The sequence below is a fragment of the Oryctolagus cuniculus genome, chromosome 6, assembly GCF_051225735.1.
Source record: "Oryctolagus cuniculus isolate XC-2025 breed Fujian yellow rabbit chromosome 6, ASM5122573v1, whole genome shotgun sequence".
NCBI classification, from domain to species: domain Eukaryota; kingdom Metazoa; phylum Chordata; class Mammalia; order Lagomorpha; family Leporidae; genus Oryctolagus; species Oryctolagus cuniculus.
The window spans coordinates 7,837,811-7,858,794 of NC_142872.1; the positions used below are offsets into that span (position 1 = coordinate 7,837,811).

Genomic DNA, 20,984 nt, shown 5'->3' on the forward strand with positions numbered 1-20,984 from the left:
CCCACTGGGCTGTCCAGATGTCTGAAACAGCTCTCAGCTTCCACCCTGTCTGCCATGCCAGGCCTGCGGTTCTCACCCCATCGTCCTCCAGTGCAGGGCCCTGCCCTTCTTCCAGTCACCCCGGCCGTGCCTGGGCTTCGTCTTGATTCTGAACTCCTCCTGTCTCACTGTTTCTCTCCTGAGACAATCACGGACTTCTTCGGATCCCGCCTCATGGAGAGCTCTCAGACTGTGTGTCTCCTTTCATTTCCGCTGCTGCCACACTGGCCTGCTTCTGCCTTCAGTGTTCTCTTGCTGGAGGGACTGTTTCACGTGCTGGACTAGGTATCCCTTCTACCAGGAAGCCCTGTTGACTCCAGGTTCTGGGTCTCATGCTTGTTATTGGTGCCCTGTCCTTGCCTATTATGGCCGCTGTGCTGTTTTGCCACCTCTGCTTATTTGTCTCTGTTGGATTCAGGGAAAGCAAGGTGTGTGTGTGTGTGTGTGTGTGTGTGTGGTCGACAGCGCTGCTCTAGCGTGTTGATTGTAAATATGTGTTGCAAATAGAAAGGAAATTAGTCTTGATATACCCACGTTCTGTACACATCAGAGCAGCGGAGCACGTTCAGTGAACCTGATTTTTAGGGTCAGTTGAAGAAGCTACATAATCAGAGAGCTGGATGAATGAGTGTGAATGAGTGAAGACAAGCGGTCGCACTTCACGTAGGAGTTTTAGTTGTAGGACATTAGACCCTAGGTCCGCAGACGGCCGGATTTGCTTGGTGAATGCTGGTGTGTATAAATGTAATCGCTGTGCTTCTAAGTAATGTGAGTGTCCCTAGTGCCGCGGTTAGAGAGAAAGTGAAGAAACAGAATCTGATCTAGATGATACGTTAAGGCTGCTGTTTCAAGATTGTTTATTGAAAATTCTAGAGGTTGATTTTTCATCAGCACAATGCGAGTCCTCTCCTTTCTGGTGCAGGCCATGTTCAGTTTGGAGCACTCATACGTCCTTTCAGAGGTGGTTTTAAAAGCGCATCATCAATTCAGATGTGTTGTGTTCAAACCAGGCAGCGTTTCAGTAATGAGAATCATAAGTGCATCCATTAGCATTAACCTGATGAATATAAAGATATTCTACAGTTCTGTAATTTGCTGTAATTTCACATGCAGGACAAATTAAAGAATCGTAATTATGTGATTTTTCCTGTTTATCGCTTTGAAAAACATTTGATGTGAAAATGCCTAGCATTATAAATCTTTTTCTGACAGTTGAGTGTTTCTGCTGTCATTTAAAAGTTATTTATTAAGAAGAAATGGAAAAAATTCCTTAAAGTGATTGAGAAAACTAAAAAATGATTCCATGTCTTCAGCCTCATAGTTCTTCAAATCTAGGTTAAATGCCTTAATTGTTAGTAGTACACACACATTGCTAGATATGCCATTTTCATAAACATGGGTGTCACTCCCTCTGATCCTGGCAACACAAGTATTGTTAATGACATTGACAGTGGAGGAAGCTGAAACTCAGAGAAGTGGTGAGGGTTCACACCAGGTCCCTGTAGCTCCGGGATTTTCATCCTTCACTGCAGGAACCCAGGTTCGAGAAGAGGTTCTGGGCCCCGCTGCCTGATGAGACTTAGGACCCTGCCGCCTGTTGGCTGCGAGAGCCTGGTCGGGTCGCCTAAGCTCCCCAGGTTTCACTCGCCTTGTCTCTCGTGGAGGTGAGGGTGATTCATGGCCCAGTACACAGTGAGTGGTATGCAAGTATTTCCTGCTACTATTTAAATCACGGTGATTTCTACGTTGAGTTCAGTTCGAGCTTTTCCCCCTTCATTATTTGAACTGATTAAATACTAAATTTTCGAAAGGGCCATTAAACATTCTTGAGATTAAATGATAAAAATTAGCAGCTGTTTTTTCCATTTAAGAAATGTTGAAGATCTGCTCTTCCCATTTTCTGTGTTAGATAGTGGAGATGAAAGATAAGTGTCCATTTATGGGCCTGCCTTGACCTTCAGGAGCACACAGAATCTGCAAGGCTGTGTCGAAGAACACCCTGATGAGTGCCGCAGTCTGCACGCCGCGCTCGCGGGCAGGTGGCAGGTGGGTAGGAGCAGGGAGGAGAATAGGCTCCCGGGGGAGGTGGCATTTCAAGAGAATCTCCAGGTAGGATTAAGAGATCACCAGAAGGAAAAACGCGTGAGCTAATTTCAAGTAAATAAGATATGTTCAAGGGCTTCAAAAATTTTTTGAAAATAGAATTAAAAGATGTTTATTTTGATGCCAACCAGATTATAATTCATATATATGAAGGGGCTTCAAAGAGTTCATGGAAATTGCTGTTGATGGAAAAACTGTAATGGACTTCGGAGTCTTTTGCACCAAGATCAATATTTTTTACGTTTTCTCCACAACATTTTTGAAGCACCCTCATTAAAGTATATAAATGATTTAGAAAGATCTTCTTTTTAAAAAATTTATTTATTTGAAAGTCAGAGTTAAACAGAGAGAGAGAGAAGGAGAGACAGAGACAGAGAGAGAGAGGTCTTCCATCTATTGGTTCACTCCCCATTTGGCCACAACGACTGGAGCTGCGCTCATCCGAAGCCAGGAGCCACGAGCTTCTTCTGCATCTCCCATGTGGGTGCAGGGGCCCAAGGACTTGGGCCATCTTCCACTGCTTTCCCAGGCCATAGCAGAGAGCTGGATCGGAGGTGGAGCAGCCGGGACTCGCACCGGTGCACACTGCTGGCACTGCAGTGGCTTTACCCGCTATACCAGAGCACCAGCCCCTAGAAATATCTTTTTTTTTTTTTGACAGGCAGAATTAGACAGTGAGAGAGAGGGAGAGACAGAGAGAAAGGTCTTCCTTCCATTGGTTCACCCCTCAAATGGCCGCTACAGCTGGCGCTGCACCGATCTGAAGCCAGGAGCCAGGTGCTTCTCCTGGTCTCCCATGGGGTGCAGGGCCCAAGCACCTGGGCCATCCTCCACTGCCTTCCAGGGCCACAGCAGAGAGCTGGCCTGGAAGAGGAGCAACCGGGACAGAACCGGCGCCCCGACTGGGACTAGCACCCGGTGTGCTGGCGCCACAGGCAGAGGATTAGCCTAGCGAGCCGCAGCGCTGGCCAGAAATATCTTCTTAAGTGTCAAAGGAAACCAAAATATGTTACTAGCCTTGTTTATTATATATTATATGTCCTACATGAGTTTTTGAAATTCTCAACTTTAAAATCTAAGTTTATGATTGAGTCACTTAAATTAAGACACATTTTTATTCTATATTGCTAAATAGAAGTTAATAAACTACACCGTGGATAAACCTTGAGAACTGAATGAATGAAACTGGTCACAAAGACGTGTTCCTGACTCTATTTAAAATTGCTTTCGTTCCCGAAATAGACAAGTCAGTCAGACCGACTGGATTGCTGGCTGCCAGCTGGGGAAGAGGCGATGGTAGCTGAGGGGAATGTGCTAAAATCACTTGTGATGAAAGCTGTAAGCACCATTGAATGACATACTGTAAGTGGCTGGACGGGTTTACAGAATGTTTAATTTGCTACCATTATTGTTTTCACTTCGTGAACCTAAGTGCTGTGCCCCATCGCTGACTTAATGTCATGGTACAGAGCGCCCTGTCCGCCGTTGCCCTCTGTCCTGAATTCCCGGTGGCAGGCCACAGACACTGTATTTTCAGTAAAAAATGAAAGCCTTATTTATGACATCCAGGTATACAAAGGATTTTAAGATTTATATATTAGGCCGGTGCTGCGGCTCGCTAGGCTAATCCTCCGCCTGCGGCGCCAGCACACCGGGTGCTAGTCCCGGTCAGGGCGCTGGATTCTGTCCCAGTTGCCCCTCTTCCAGGCCAGCTCTCTGCTGTGGCCTGGGAAGGCAGTGGAGGATGGCCCAGGTGCTTGGGCCCTGCACCCCATGGGAGACCAGGAGAAGCACCTGGCTCCTGGCTTCGGATCAGCGCAGTGTGCTGGCTGCAGTGGCCATTGGAGGGTGAACCAATGGAAAAGGAAGACCTTTCTCTCTGTCTCTCTCTCTTACTGTCCACTCTGCCTGTCAAAAAAAAAAGAAAAGAAAAGAAAAAGAAAAGAAAAGAACAGAAAAGAAAAAAGAAAAAGAGAGAGGCTTGGGCAAAAATTAAAAAAAAAAAAAACCTCTTGACAGTTGCTACCTTAAATTAATCCCATGCCTTATGAAATTAATATTGTATCTGCCTACTTTTGTGAATTTGGGTCCACAGGTGTTGGGGGTAAAATAGGTGTTTCCTGTTGTGCTGGAGTGAACAGTGGACTTGCAGCTGCCCAGTGTCTGGTGAGCCCAGTGCCCATCGTCCTGTGCAGCAGGTGCTGACCTTGCCCTTTAGGCTCTGCTGAAGCAGAACTCCCAGTTAGCTGGTACGAAGTGAAAATTGTGACTAAACTGTGAAATTGACACTCAGTTACGTGAAGACTGACGTGACAGCACAAGATAGAGAAAATTAAAGTAGCGTATGTTTTAATTACCTTTTCCTTACACTGTGACTTATGTTAAGTTATTTAATTTAGGATGCCAAATACGTAGTAGCTCTGGAGGGAGTAAATGTGTCGTCCAAATATCTGTCTGTGAATTCAGTGAAGAAATTTTAGGAAGAAGGAGAAACTCAGACTTGGATGCTGAGCTCATAGTCTCTACACTGCGCACTGGAAACCGCAGGATTTCTCTTTGATTTTTGAAGTTTACCCAGAATACCCCCGTTAGGATACTAGCACATGCCTGAAGAAGCTAAGTAATGTAGCTGTTCCAAATGGCAATAATGCAGCTCCAAGTTAGAATAAATCACAATTTCCAGAAAAATACAGCATCGCCTGTAGCATTTTTGCACAGAAAAGCTCTGTTTTATGCTGTCAGTGCTCTTCCTAACATAATTCCTCACTGTTTAAGAAGCTTCAAGTTATCAGATTCGAAGTCTCTTATCTTGCTGATTATATTTAGTAACCATAGTTAAATATTTCAGTACCAAAGCTGAAAATCATAGCGGCATAACAGCACACACATAATAAATTACAGATAATGAATATTAATGAATACTGTAGAAGGTTTGTGATCTGCATGCACATAGCACATTGTATTTTTTTATTTTATTTTATTATTTATTTTAAAGACAGAGTTACAGAGAGGTAGAGACAGAGAGAAAGGTCTTCCATGCGCTGGTTCACTCCCCAGATGGCCGCAACCGCCAGAGCTGCGCCGATCTGAAGCCAGGAGCCAGGAGCTTCTTCTGGGTCTCCCACACGGGTTCAGGGGCCCAAGGACTTGGGCCATCTTCTACTGCTTTCCCAGGCCATAGCAGAGAGCTGGATAGGAAGAGGAGCAGCCATGACTAGAACCGGGGCCCATATGGGATGCCCGCGCTTCAGGCCAGGGCATTAACCTGCTGTGCCACAGCACTGGCCCCAGCTCATTGTATTTTTTTTTTTTTTTTTGACAGGCAGAGTGGACAGTGAGAGAGAGACAGAGAGAAAGGTCTTCCTTTGCTGTTGGTTCACCCTCCGATGGCCGCCGTGGCTGGCGTGCTGCGGCCGGCGCACCGCGCTGATCCGATGGCAGGAGCCAGGAGCTTCTCCTGGTCTCCCATGGAGTGCAGGGCCCAAGCACTTGGGCCATCCTCCACTGCACTCCCGGGCCACAGCAGAGAGCTGGCCTGGAAGAGGGGCAACCGGGACAGAATCCAGCGCCCCGACCAGGACTAGAACTCGGTGTGCCGTCACCGCAGGCAGAGGATTAGCCCAGTGAGCCGCGGCACCGGCCAGCTCATTGTATTTTTAAGAGGATATGGTGATGGTGTGATTGCTAAACATATCGCTTTGTCTTCAAAGGAACAAAGTAGTAATTTAGCCACAATAAAAGGGGCATATAGTTAACAAGTCAGATATCCTCAGACTTGTAGTATCTATTATATATACCCAGTATAATATATATGTGATTAAAGATTTAATGAAAATATTAATTTTATGCATTTTCTTATGTAATTTTTATACCGAATGCAAAGACTTGTGACCAAAATGATTTGTTGTCATGTTAACAACCAAAACTATTGTATTTTTAGACAATCTATTTATTTAAAGATCTGTTTACTTATTTAAAAAGTAGATTACAAAGAGGGAGAGGCAGAGGCAGAAAAAAAGAAACCTTCCATCCACTGGTTCGCTCCCTACATGATCACCAAGGCCACTCCTGGGCCAGACTGAAGCCAGGAGTGAGGAGCTTCATCTGGGTCTCCCACAAGAGTGCAGGGACCCTAGGACTTGGGGCCATCCTCTGCTACTTTCCCAGGAGCATTAGCAGGGAACTGGACCAGAAGTGGAGCAGCTAGGACTAGAACCGGCGCCCATGTTGGATGCCAGTGTCTCTACATCACAGCACCAGCCCAAGCAATCTATTTATAGAACTCCAAATCTTGAGGAGGGAGCCTTTGTGCCTGACAAGCCATTTTTCACGATAACAAGGAAATCAAGTCATAGAGTTTACTTATTTACTACCCAAATTCCCACAATAGCCAGGACTGGACCAGCTCAGTGTCAGGAGCCGGTTATTCCATCTGGGTTTTCTATGATGGTTGCAGGGACTCAAGCCTTTGGGACTTCATCTACTGCCTTCGCAGGCACAGTAGAGAGAACTGAATCAGAAATGGAGTAACGAGGACTCAGACTGGCACTGTTGGATTCGGGGATTCCAGTCTGTGGCTTAACTTGCTGTACCACAGGGCCTGCCCTACGCTTGCTTTTGTGAAATTTCACGGTGGTTAGTATTTTATTGTTTGGTTTTTAGTGTTACCAAATCAGAGATTTGATTGTTGCTTTTTCAGAACGTTTTTGAGAAACTAAACTTTAGTTTCCCATTATGCCTTGTATTACTTACAACAGCTTGGTACCCAGTCAGCTGTAATTGCCAAAATATCTGCATAGGTTTTGTTTAGTTCTGTGTGCATGATTGCAGGAAGTGACGTGCAGCGGGTGGGTGTAGTCTTGAGTCGCCTCAGCGGTGTGGAGGAGGGAGCAGTGGCTGAGGGCACTTCTGCACACCTCTGTGAGCCCTTCGCCTTTGCGGGCACCCGTTGCCTCCTGCCTTTGGGTCCTCATCAGCGCTTGCTCAGGGGGTTGAGCTGCACTGCTGCTCAGGCTCTTTCTTGCTGCTGTTTTGTGGTTGGAGCGACCTCAGTTCACTAGTTTAATGAGCACGAATAGGGGCCGGCGCTGTGGCGTAATGGGTAAAGCCTCCACCTGCAGTGCAGGCATCCTGTTTGGGCGCCGGTTCAAGTCCTGGCTGCTCCACTTCCAATCCAGCTCTCTGCTATGGCCTGGGAAAGCAGTAGAAGATGACCCAAGTCCTTGCACCCCTATACCCATGTGGGAGACCAGGAAGAAGCTCCTGGCTCCTGGCTTCAGATCAGTGCAGCTCTGGCTGTCACAGCCAATTGGGGAGTGAACCAGAAGATGGAAGACCTCTCTCTCTCTGCCTCTCCTTCTCTCCCTGTGTAACTCTGACTTTCAAATAAATAAATAAATATTTTTTAAAAAATTAGCATGAATGGGTGTACCTCTCAACATCCTTGAGCTATAAATTTCCGAAGCGTCTTGGGATATAATGTGGTCAGGCCGCCTGACAGAAAAGTGGGAATGGGTTCCTCCTCTCTGCTTAGGATGCTCCTGCTTGCACTGTCCCAATCTGCCCCCTCTGAGTGAGAGCTGGTTTAGGCCTGTTGCTTCTTTGGTTGTCAGGACTGATGTGGGACTGACGGGAACTGAAGAGAAGAGAATCTCTTCTGCATCGTCCTCTGTGCGTGGTTGTCAAGGGCACCTGCCAGCCTGCAGACGGACCTTGCTTTGGTAGAGAGTGCAAAATTCGTCCCTCAGCCTGTTCACCTTCGTGTCGTGAGCACCCTGCACAGTGCCTGTTTATTGAATGTCTGAATAATGGGAGAAGCCAAAGTGGGTAACAATAAGGGTAGAGTTTCTTGGTTTATTCAGTCTGTGGTAGGAGGTGAAATTGTATCCCTAGTTTTTTGAACAATAACAACTCAGTAAGGATAGCCAACAACCAAAAATAGAGATCCTGAAATATATTTGCAATTATTTGCAATTATCTGCAACTGTATGTAGTGATAGAGGATATAAGCATGTTTATTCACTAAGTGGTGTCTGAGGTTTTTTGTTTTATAGACCCAATCAACTTGAAATTTTATCTAGATTTTATCTCTGCCTTTCAGTCTTTTATTGTTAGTTTTTATTTATTTATTTTCATTTCTGTTTGAAAGGTAGAGACACAGAGAGGGAGAGATAGACCAAGACTTTCGTTTGCTGGCTCAGTCCCCAGATGCCTACATTAGCCGAGTCTAGGGCAGCCCACAGCCAGGGGCCCAGAACTCAGTCTGGGCCTCCCGCTCAGTGACAGGGACCCGACCACTTGTTCCATCACCTGCTGCCTCCCAGGGTGCGTATTAACAGAAAGCCGGAGTCTGGAGTGGAACTGCCACTCAAACCCAGGTGCTCCGGTATGGGATGCAGGCGTCCCAAGCTGTGCCTTAACCACTACACCACCCGCCCACGTTTCTTCTTTTCGTTTCTGCAACTGTCTTTAGGAACCGAGGGAAGTATCTTTAGGTAAATTAGTAGAACATCTTTTACTGGAATCTCCTACCTCCTGATTTTCTAGATGAAAGGATAATTGTATCATTTCCGTTTTTGATAGCCAATTTCAGTTTAAAAGCTAAGCCATGTGTGTTTGGTGTGATTCGTAACTAGTATATATTTGGATTGTTTAGAGGGTATTTCTGCTTAGATAATTTGTGATGGGGTTAATGCCTTTCTCTTGAAAAGCGTGTGTGTGTGCTCCCAGTTCCTAACTAACGGGAGAGCAGAGGATATTTTTAGTGTCAGCTTTCATCAAGACAGACCTTTTCTGAAGACCTTGCGAAATTCTATTTCCGTGGGAATTTGCTAATGGATGTGCAACATTATCTAGGTGCTCAGATAGGATTACAAATTAAAAATAAAATGGATGGATGAGCAAATACATCTTTGTTCTCTTTGAGGAAATTCACAGAGTGTTAATCTTTGAACTTTCATTTTCACTTTGCGGTGTTTTCAGATAGGGACAGAACGTCTAAGATTGGTATTAATGTATGAGATGAGTTTAGACAACGTAAGTAATGAATTTCCTAAATGGGTTCTTAGTTGTAATCTTAGATGTATAAGACAGAAGACAGTGAGTTTTCCAGTCCATGTGTGTTTAGTTACCAGTATTAGTGACTTCAGTGGGTTTTACAGGAAAATGGGAGGTAGGTTGCATATTTTTAAATACGCCACCGAGTTTTATTGCCGGTACTGACTTACGGATTCATGCAGTAAGTGTCTGCTGTACATTCTAGAGTAGATTGAAAATATGTGTGGACTTTTCAACGTTGGTTGAATACCTGCCTGTCCTGAGTATTGAAGTGCCTTACAGGTTGGCCCAGCCCACTTCTTTTGTCCATACACAGTACAATCTTTATTTTTTTAAGATTTACTTATTATTTGAAAAGCAAAGTGATCAAGGTGGGAGGGCTGGGCCAGGCTGAAACCAGGAGCCTAGAACTCCATCCTGGGCTCCCATGTGGGTGGTAGGGGCCCACGTGTTTGTTTGGGAGCGTTAGCAGGGAGCTGCGTTGGAAGCAGAGCAGTCGGGACTGGGACAGGTGCGCTGATGCAGGATGCTGGCGTCACAAATGGCCGTAGTTCCAGCCCCACGGATCGCTCTTTTCTGGGCAGTCCCATCTCTGCATCTGCAGTGACTCCCAGAGGCGGCTAGGATTCCAGACTTCCTTCTTGCCTTGTGGGGAAATCCCGCAGCTCCGTCTAGCTCATTGTGTCTCAAACTGTGCTTTGATCCCCGCCTTTCCTGGCCGCGGCCTTGGTGCTTCTCGTCTCGGGTCTCGGTTCAGCTGCGTTGCCAGAAACGTGAGTCTTGATTCCTTCATTCCTTCACCACCTGCTGCCCCAACTCAGCTCCATCTCCAGGTGCTGCCTCTCAGCCTCTGAACCTCGACTCAGACTGCTTCAGTTCTCTCTGCCTGCTGCGGGCACATCAGATCACTAGCTCCTGCCCAGACTCGTGCAGCAGGCTTCCGACTGCTCTCTCCACACGCAGTCTGGCCAGTTCCGTGCGTTTCCAAATAAAAGCCAAAGCAAGTTAATCTGTATATACTTTTATCATTCCTTTACCTAAAACTCTCTGGTGACTTTGCATTGCTCTGGGAACAAAGGGTTGTCTCTCCAGTTGGTGATGGGGCCTTTTTTATCTTGCTGGGGCTGCAGAGTACCCCAGCCTGGGTAGCCTAGAGAAGAGAGTTACTTCCTTGCAGTTGTGAGGGCAAGGAGTCCACGGTCAAGGCATGGGCAGTGTTGGTTTCTTCTGTAAGTCTGCTGAGACTGGTCATGGTCATGGTCATGGCCATCTTCTGGTGTCTTCCCATGGTCTTTCTGTCTATTCTACCATGTCCTCATCTGCTCTGAAAGGATTGCACTCATATTGGAGACTTCATTTAAAAAAAAAAAAAGATTTATTTATTTATTTGAAAGTCAAAGTTACAGAGAGAAAGACGTCTTCCATCCGTTGGTTCACTCCCTAGTTGGCCATAACAGTCGTAGCTGTGCCAATCCGAAGCCAGGAGCTTCCTCCGGGTCTCCCATGCAGTGCAGGGGCCCAAGGACTTGGCTGCCTTCCACTGCTTTCCCAGACCATTAGCATGGAAGGTGAATCAGAAGTAGAACAGCTGGGACTTGAACCAGCGCCCATGTGGGATGCCAGCCCTGCAGGCGGCAGCTTTACCTGCTGTGCCACAGTGCCGCCCCCAAGGAGGCCTCATTTTATCCTCATTACCTCGAGTCCCTGTCTTCAAATTCAGTTATATTCGGAGATGGTGGGGGTTAGGGCTTGACACGTGAGTTTTGGGGAAGCACATTCAGCCTGTAGTAGAGCCTACACAGGTGGCTGATGGGGGAGGAAGCGACATCTCTGTGAGCTCCGGGATCGTGCCCCCTCTGCCATTTCTGCGTGAACTCCTAACAGTTAGCGATTCCACAGACTCCCTGATGCAGCTGTCGGGGAGGTGCCGCCTCTCAGGAGTGTGGTCAGGGGGCAGCTTTCTGCCTTGTTCCTTTCCTGTCAGCTTTCTTCTCCACACCCCCTTCTACTGGGGTCTTCTCCTTGTCCATCAAAAACATTAAGGGGCCGGCCCCGTGGCTCACTTGGTTAATCCTCCACCTGCGGCGCTGGTATCCCATATGGGCACTGGGTTCTATTCCCGGTTACTCCTCTTCCAGGCCAGCTCTCTGCTGTGGCCAGGGAGTGCAGTGGAGGATGGCCCAAGTGCTTGGGCCCTGCACCCCATGGGAGACCAGGAGGAAGCACCTGGCTCCTGGTGTCGGATCGGCACAGTGCCAGCCGTAGCAGCCATTTGAGGGGTGAACCAATGAAAGGAAGACCGTTCTCTCTGTCTCTATCTCTCACTGTCTAACTCTATCTGTCAAATAAAATTTTAAAAAAATTTAAAAAGACATCAAGCTCTTTTCTTCCTCTCTCATCCTCTTCTTCCCTTGCCTCCCCTGTGCACCCCACTTACCTGTCAGAGTTCTCCAAGTCATAGTTTAATACATTCTCCTGCTTTGTATTTTGCCCACCCATTGCATTTAAGAGCGTTTTAATTACATTCTGACAGCTTATTTCCCTACTTGCACTCTGGACTCCACACTCTGAATGCCACGAAGGCAGGACCACCGTATCTCAGAACCCTGACGAAGTGCCTGGCCCAAAATAAGGGCTCTGAAAGCCTTTGTGAGTCAGTGAGTGGCTGAATGAGCAGGTGAAGCTGCAGGTGAGCCAGTGCTCGGTGTGTGGGCCTTGTAGTAGAAGAGTCAGCGTGGCTCTGACAGGGCACCCGTGTCACAGACATGTGGCCTCTCCCGGAGTGCTTGCTCCTTGCTGTGTTCCAGTTTTGCCTCGTTGCTGCTGCTGCACTGTTTTTTTTTTTTTTTTTCAGTGTTTTTCTTGTTGTAGCAAAATATACACAGCATAAAATTCACTGTTTTAACCCTTTTAAAGTTATAGTTGGGTGCCATTAATTACATTCACAATGTTGTGTTTCCATCACCACTGTTTCCAGAACTTTGCATCATTCCAAGAAATTTCTGTACTGAACTCTGTAATTCTGTACTAATTAAGTGGTAACTCCTCATCGCCCTCCTCCTCTCCCTGGTGATACCTGCTGTACTTTGTGCCTCTGTGGACTTGGCCTCGCAAGATACCAAGATGCATCCAAGTGGAGTCATAACAATGTTTGTCCTTTTATGTCTGGCTGATTTCACTCAGCATAATGTTTTCAGGATTCGTCTGTATTATAACATGTATCATACCTGCTTCCATTTTATGGGTGAATAATATTAGATTGTGAATATGCACCACATTTTGTTTATCCATTCATCTGTTGATAGCTACTTGGGCTGTTTCCAGCTCTTGGCTATTGTGAGTAATACTGCTATAAACATTCGTGCAGGACCTATTCAAGTCTCTGTTTTCAGTTCTTTTGAGCACATACATACCTAGGAGTGGAACTGCTGAGTTGAGTAGTAATGTCTCAGTTCTCAGGAGCTGCCAGGTGGTTTTCCGGGGCAGCTCTGCCCTTTTTCATCCCCACTTGGAGTGTGCAAGGGTTCCATTTTCTCTACATCCTTGCCAGCACTCGTGTGTTTTCTATCGTTTTTCTTCCCTTCCCAGAAAGTGTGAAGTGCTGCTTATTGTGTGTGTGTATGTTTTTTTAAGATTTATTTTATTTATTTCAAAGATAGAGTTATTTATTTGAAAGCTAGAGAGAGGTGGAGAAAAAGAGAGAGAGAGAGAGGTCTTCTATCCGCTGGTTCACTCCCCAAATGGCTGCAACTGCAGGAACTGAGTCTATCTGAAGCCAGGAGCCAGGAGCTTCTTCCGGGTCTCGCACACGGTTGCAGGGGCCCAAGGACTTGGGCCATCCTCCATTGCTTTCCCAGGCCACAGCAGAGAGCTGGATCGGAAGTGGAGCAGCCGGGACTCAAACCAGCACCCAAATGGGATGCTGATGTTGCAGGCCAGTGCTTCTAAGCTGGTGTGCCTTACTGTGGTCTTGGTTTGCATTTCCCTAATGACTGCTGATGTTGAACATATCTTCATTTGCTAATTTGCAATTGGAGTATCTCCATTGAATCAAGGTCTTTTGTTAGCCTGTTTTAAATTAGGTCATTTGTCCTTTTGTTGTTGAATTATAGCTCTTTATATATTTTAGGAATATATTTTGTTTTGACAGGCAGAGTGGACAGTGAGAGAGAGACAGAGAGAAAGGTCTTCCTTTTGCCGTTGGTTCACCCTCCAATGGCTGGTGCGGCTGGCGCACTGCGCTGATCCGAAGGCAGGAGCCAGGTGCTTCTCCTGGTCTCCCATGGGGTGCAGGGCCCAAGCACTTGGGCCATCCTCCACTGCACTCCCTGGCCACAGCAGAGAGCTGGCCTGGAAGAGGGGCAACCGGGACAGGATCTGGCGCCCCGACCAGGACTAGAACCTGGTGTGCCGGCGCCGCAAGGCGGAGGATTAGCCTAGTGAGCCATGGTGCCAGCCAGGAATATGTTCTTAACAGTTACATGCTTTGTAATTCTGTTCTCCTGTTCTGTGGATTGTGTTTTCATTCCCTCACCACTTTTAAATCTTCATTCAGATGTCACCATCGCCATGAGCGATATCAGGATATCAGTCCGAAGTTCTCTGTCTGGCAGGTGCAGGATAATGCTGGCTCCTAGAGTGATTTGGGAAGTGTTCCCTCTTCAGCTTTTTCAAAGAATCCGGAGAACTGGTGTTGCTGTGTTTTGCATGTTTTGCAGGTTTCTCCAGTGAAGCACCTGGTGCTGGGAGGTTTTCAGTTACTGACTTAGTCTCCCTCCTCATTGCTTGTCTTCTCAGATTTTCTGCTTCTTCAGGATTTAGTCTTGGTAGTTTGTATGTTTCTAGGAACTGACTTGTTGATTCTGGCTTATCCAGTTTGTTGACATAATGATTGTTCATAGTATTTTCTTTTAATGTTTTTCCCCTCTGTGGTATTAGTTCTAATGTTCCTCCTTCATTTCTGATAATAGGTGCCTGAGTTTTCTTTCCTTTTTTCCTAGATAATATAGCTAAGAGCTTGTCAATTTTGTTAATCTTTTCAAAAAACCAATTCTTATAAAAAGGTTTATTTTACTTGAGGCAGAGTTACAGACAAGAGAGAGGGAGAAACAGAGAGAAAGGTCTTCCATCCTCCCCAAATGGCTGCAACAGTTGGAGCTGGGCAGATCCAAAGCCAGGAGTCAGGAGCTTCTTCCCAGCTTCCCGGCATGGTACAGAGGCCCCACGTGCTTGGGGTCCAAGTGCCATCTTTCACTGCTTTCCCAGGCCATCAGCAGGAGGCCAGATTGGAAGTGGAGCAGCTGGGGCTCAAACTGGTGCACATATGGGATGCCAGGGCTGCAGATAGATGCTTAACCTACCCTACCACAGTGCCAGCCCCCAAAAAACCGGTTCTTAAGTTCTTTGATTTTTCCTCCATTGTTTCTCTATTTTCTGCTTCAGTTATCTTTGTTCTGATAATTACTGTCCACCTCCTCGCCTCATTTTGGACTTTGTGAGGAAAGGAGGAGCTATGGCTTCCTACTCTATCAACTTGCTAATGTCACCTTAGCTGTTAATTTTGGAAGAATCAGGCCATCAGAGTTGTATTCCTTCTCTTCTGAGCGATAACAAAGCAAAGTGGAGGAAACAGAAACCTGTGTTGGCTGCTACATGTAGGGAAGTGCAGCACGTGAATCATTTTTATACTGATGGAAGCTTTGTTTCTTACCCACGTTTTATTGTGCGGATGAGAGTAACGAGCCTGTCTTGACCTTCTCAGAGCTTATGGGTGACCTTGGGCCTTGATCCCTTTGAACCGCCGGCAGGACAGCACTGCCAGTTGACGCTGATTAAACCACAGGGCTTTAATGGTCGGTGCTGGTTAGCCAACTAATCCTTCTAATTCAGCTTTAAAACTGCATAATTTTGTAGCATGCCCACAGGATGAGGTGCTACATCAGATGCACTTAGATGAGTATGCGGGAGAGAACAAGGACGTGCAGCATTGTCCTGCCTGCCTGCCTGGGCTTAGTGAGGAGGGGCATGGTTAGAAATGTCAGCTTTGCCCATGGACATGGACGTCATTGAAACAGATAAAACCAGAAGTGAACATAGGAACTGAGAGCTAGAGCTGATAGTGTGCTGGAAATGACCACGACAAGGAAGAACCCGGATCAGCGCCTGTTTACAGCCATCCTCTGCTTCTGTCCGTGGTGTCCACTGTGAGTCGTGTGAGCACAGCTGTGGGACAGAGCGGGTAGCACATTCGTGGCATTCTCTCCTCATTAACGTCTACTTCTGCGGAGAGACCTGGGATAAAATGAACACTGTTGGTAATCTTTAGCAAAGAGGTTAGATTGTTTCATCGGTTTATAGAGCCAACTACAAGCACGAGGAGCTGAGTTCAGCTGGCTCTAGTTTGATGTCACCGCCCCGTTGTACACATGCCTATGCTACTTGGCGCCCACAGCGCCCGTCACGGTGTCCCAAACACCTGTGAGCTGAGAGGGGACAGTGGGAAAGCCTTGGCTTCGAGCTGCTGTTTCCAGGCCCGTTGTGAACTTTTGCTGTCTGTGCAGTGGAGATGGTGGCAGTGTCCGTGAGACGCCAGCCGGGAGAGGAGTGCTCGGGCTCAGGAGCTGGCCGGTGGGGCGCCGAGTCAGGCGTGCTGCCTTCGGGGCTGTGTAGTGGTGTTTACTGCACGTCAGGTGGACGGCTGAGAGAGAGGAAACATGGCCTCATGCTTTATCTCTGCCTTGAAAAGGTAGATAATGAAATTGTTAGCTTGCTGGCGTGTGTGTCGTGAGTCTTTGTGGAGTCGGGCTGGGGAACAGGTCCCTGCAGGGCTGCAGGCTTTGCTGAAGTGGAGCGTGAGTGAGTGGAGAGGTGGAGCAGGGCAGGGGAGTGATTTTTTAAAACCTCTGCGGGAATAATGTTGTGACACATTCTGAGCCTCGCTGGACAGAAAGTGTGGTGAAATTTATATACAGCTAAATTCTTTTTTCTTCATTGTTTTCCATTACAGAGCCTAGAGAAAGTTCTTGTGGAATTCAGTCACGAAGAGCTGTTTGATTTCTACAACAAGGTAGAGGCTTTTAAAATAATTGTCTGATATGTGGAGGTTTTGTAATGTTTCCTTTCTTTCTGGAGTTCTTATTTTTAAATGCCCCATGATGGAGCTGAGCCCTTTAAGGTCTCCCGTAAATACGTCGTGTCCCCAGCAGGAAGCGTAGCCGACAGGAAGAGAACCTGAAGATGGAAATGGCTTCAACGAAAGCAGTAGAACTGCTGACTGATGCGAAGCGCTGAGCCGTCACTGGGTGACCCAGCCGCAGGCATGGTTAGCATGCAGGTCAGCGAAAGCACGCGAGCTTCTGGGTCCGGGCTGAAAGGGAGCAGGGAGAGGAGGACGCCAGGCTTTGACAGAGAGAGAGAGAGAGACAGAGAGAGAGAGACAAAGAGAGATAGATATAGATATAGAGATAGAGACAGAGAGAGATATAGAGATAGAGACAGAGAGAGATATAGAGATAGAGACAGAGAGAGAGAGACAGAGAGATAGAGACAGAGAGAGATAGAGACACAGAGAGAGAAACAGAGACAGAAACAGAGATAGAGAGACAGATAGACAGAGATAGACAAAGAGATAGAGACAGAGAGAGAGACACAGAGACAGAGAGAGAGAGACAGAGACAGAGATACAGGTAGAGATGATATGGATACAGATATGTACACACATCCATATAACTCAAAAGTAGGTATTCAAACATACATTTGTCTTTGACTATATGTATATTTTTAAATAGTGATTCCATAATCACTCCACACCCCAACTTTAAAATCTTAGCAGGTAGTGGTAGTTGTAAAGGAGACCTTCTTCACAAAAGTAAAGCCTTACATTGGAAGCGAAGCGTGAGTTCTGGTACCCACGAAAGGCAGCCATCCTTCTGCCTCTGTGAGTGAGCTGGACACGCATTGTTACCAGAGCCATTCTTCCCCATTTGTCTGTGTGTTTCCACACAGCACTCACAGAGTTTTCTGCTCCCACCAACTTGCTTTTTATTTTTATTTTTGTCTTTGTAAATAGCTGGAGACCATACAAGCACAGCTGGATTCCCTTATGTGACGTTTCTGACGCCTGCTTTCTCCATCGCACGCCTGCCCCTCGTTATTTCACGTTGAAACTGGATTGCCAGGTTCTGCCTTCTGGAGGATCCAGCAGCCTTCCTTTTGCAGTTTTATCGCTGCTGAGACAGACAGCCGTCCAGGGAGAGCGCGGGGAGGAGCACGGGGCTCTCACATGCGTTCTGAGCCAGCGACCGTTGTTAGGAACACCTTGGCTTTAATTAAGCAGACATGAATATCATATTGGTTGTTGCTTTGCTCTTGTTGCTTTATTGCTGGCCTGTTTATTTTTTACGTACCTGCTGACACCTTGATGTGTCAAGGAGATCCGGGGATACAGAGTGCACCCCAGCAGGCAGAGCTACAGTGTCATAGGAATGCAACTCAGAAAGCGGACACCTGAGTCAGTCCAGCGTGCCGTCCTCCCTTGCCTGTGATGAGTGCATTTTGCTTGAGAAATGACAAAGGAAGAAATTTATAATAGAACTGCTGGTATTACATCAGTCATTTCCATTGTTTTAATTTTTTCCCTGAGTTTAATGATTTAATTGTAGCTCCGGTTTTGTGTGCTTTTCTCTGTCTGCAGATTCGTAATGATTCACTTAGTACTGTAGGAAACAGACTCAGATCCTGAATAAAAATAATTGTAATGAATGCTAAATGGACATCAATTTGGTTTCCTTTTATATTCTTTTTCTAGAAATATGCTAAATGATTTCAGTAAATAAAATTTTTATGTCAAAGAATTAGTTGAACTGAAGCCTACAATATTTTTATTTTATGTATTTTATAGCATGTGTTATACTCTGCATGTGTGAATGTGTGAGAATATTTTGAACAATTTGTGGGAAGTGGAATTAAAAGATGCTGCATATCTTCCATTAACATTCTGAGATACTTTCATATGTAAATATGAGCATGATAGCCTGCAGAAAAAAAAAACAGCTGACCTTTGTATGAGTGAGATACTGACTTTGCAGCCTTTGTAGAGCGAGAGGATTCCAGCATGATTCCCTTCTCAGGAGTAAGGCTGGTTCAGTTTCTGGAATGTGCTGCTCTGAACAAACAAGGCCGTCGCAACTGAAGCACGTTTCTCCCATAACATTTCTGGGAAATGCAGCTCTAAATGTCTAAATGTTCAATCTATGGAACCTAAACTCGTTTGTATGTGATTTTGAATGTTGTCGCTTGGGAGAATTGAGGGTTCAGAGTATTTCAATAACAAATGCTGAAGTTGGTCATAATTGGTGGATTCAGATTATTTATTTGAGAAGCAGAGAGCGAGGTAGAGAGTCGCACCTGCTGGCTTTCCCCCGAATGTCCCAGGTCAAAAGTGGGCCAGGAAGAAGCTGGGGGCTGGGAACGCCACTGAGTCCCCCGTGGACCGCGGGAACCTCGTTATCTGAGCCATCGCTTCTGCCGCTGAGAGTGCGTTAGCGGGAAGTGGATTCGGGAGCCGGTAGGAGAAGCCAGCATCCCCAGTAGCGTCTCAGCCTCTAGGCCACGTGCCCACCCCGACTGGCAGTTCTGGAAGTTCACATTCCCCTCGGTAGGGTGGCTGTGAGGCGTGCTCGCCGTGTGCGGGATTTGTGTCTTCGTGTAGCATGTGGGATCTCTTCCTCTTTGTGGTGTTTCCAGTCCCCAGAGGTAACGACCAAGATCCCAGAGGCACTGGAGACGTCTTGGCAGACCTTTCAGATTCCCCCTCCTGCATGTGTAGATATGCCTCACACAAGTGCTAACTTTGTTGTGTCTTCCTGACCGTAGCCATGTAGATAATCTGTTCTCATTGGTGTAATGGCCAAGTGAATTCCCATCTTAACTATCGGGGTTAAATGTGATGGTAGAAATGAAATTTTCTCAGAATACATTTATATTTGGATCTATACAAAAACTTCATAAGTAGTATTCTATTAACCTGGCTCAACAAAGATTGACTCATAGGGCATGTAAAAGGTCTTTTAACTCCTAAAATATATTTAGGTGAAGATAATTTTATTCCTTAAGCATTAACATTATTCTAATACACCAGTCAAAGAAAATGTGACATCTCCCTGGAAATAAGATGGGTGGAGAGGTTAGAGAGAGCTGGAGCTGGCTGTCCCCCAGCAGGTGAACACCACGCACTGTGTGATGGTGTGTTGGTCAGCGCCAGACCCAGGCCTCGCACTGTGCCCCCGAGGCTCTGTATTCATGGAGGAGGTGTGTTATGAAAAACTGCAGATTGCAAAACTTTCTCGAGGCAAAATCAACTTACCTTTTAATTCTATATTCCTCTGACTTTTCAAAATCCCTGCCTGTCTTCTGTGAGTGCTTGACCTGAGGATTGAACAGAAATGGAGTTGCTGACTAGAATGAGGATCCAGTTTATTATTTCATACATACTACAAAAATTTGTGATTCCTTTCCCATTACAAATATCGTGGTTACTTTTGAGTAGGAAATACAAAAAATCATAAAGAGCGAACCTGAAATTTCAGAGTCCAGTTATCCAGGAGTGGCTGTCAGTGACATTTTGATAGGGTGTAGTGTAGTTTTCTTTCTTTTTTTTTTTTTATTTGACAAGTAGAGTTATAGACAGAGTGAGAGACAGAGAGAAAGGTCTTCCTTCCGTTGGTTCACTCCCCAAATGGCTGCTACAGCCGGCACTGTGCCGATCTGAAGCCAGGAGCCAGGTGCTTCCTCCTGGTCTCCCATGCGGGTGCAGGGCCCAAGCACTTGGGCCATCCTCCACTGCCTTCCCGGGCCACAGCAGAGAGCTGGACTGGAAGAGGAGCAACCAGGACAGAATCCGGTACCCGAACCGGGACTAGAACCCGGTGCCCATATGGGATGCCGGCATTACAGGCAGAGGATTAACCAAGTGAGCCACGGCGCCAGCCCCCATTGTAGTTTTCTTTCTACCCACATATTATTCTCATTCATTTTTCTTTTCCAACAAATTGAGGGAGTGCTGTAAAAAGTTGATCTTTTGCTTTGTCTATATTACATTATAACATAAGTATTTTTCATATCCTTAAATATTGCACAAAACATCATTGTATGTATATTAAGTAATTCATCATTGAATAAGCTATATTTAGCTATCCAACTGTTGCTGGACATTTAAATTATTCCCAATTTTTAAATATAATGTGGAACTCACTGATTAATATTATGCATAGAGGATCATTATTTTATTAGTGTAGATTTCAGGAAATGGGATTACTGTATCAAAGCTGAAGGGTTTTTTATTTTTATCTTTAATAAAAATTTCATTATGAAAATCCTGATTGCCCAATGTAAAATAATAAAAATAGAAAGTTACTGTAGTGCTCGCTTGAGCAACACATGTACTAAACTGGAATGGCCCAGAAACCGCTAGGATGGCCCTGGGCAGGGACCACTCTCAGATTCATGAAGTGTTCTGTCGTTTAAGATAGATGGACGGTACTCATTCAGAGTTAGATGACAGTAGGGAGTTCTCGTGTTCTGTGGCACAGTAGAGTGACCACAGATAATGATAATGTATTGTACATTTCTGCAAAGACAACTAGAAAGGACTAGAAAGGACTTTAAATGTTTGTACTGTAAAAGAACTGTTAGGTTTTGAGGAAGTAGATGTTTCTCTGACCGGGCGTTACACAAAGTATACATGTATCAAAACGTCACGGGTACCCATAAGTATGTCAGTGTTTATG

At 46.0% G+C, this 20,984-nt stretch overlaps 1 protein-coding gene across 8 annotated transcripts in view; it reads left to right on the forward strand.

Moving 5' to 3' along the window:
- The window catches only part of COMMD10 (COMM domain containing 10), a 213,293-nt gene extending 195,243 nt beyond the window's left edge, over positions 1-18,050 (forward strand). For all 8 annotated transcript variants that reach the window (XR_016235080.1, XR_016235082.1, XR_001793066.4 and 5 more), the window contains 2 exons: positions 16,205-16,264; positions 17,267-18,050. Coding sequence is in view for 4 of the 8 variants with exons in the window: in XM_089334822.1 (XP_089190948.1) it covers positions 16,205-16,264; positions 17,267-17,305 (99 nt within the window). In the remaining 4 variants the exon portion in view is untranslated. The remainder of the gene's footprint in view (positions 1-16,204; positions 16,265-17,266) is intronic.
- The last annotated feature ends 2,934 nt before the right edge of the window (positions 18,051-20,984 follow it).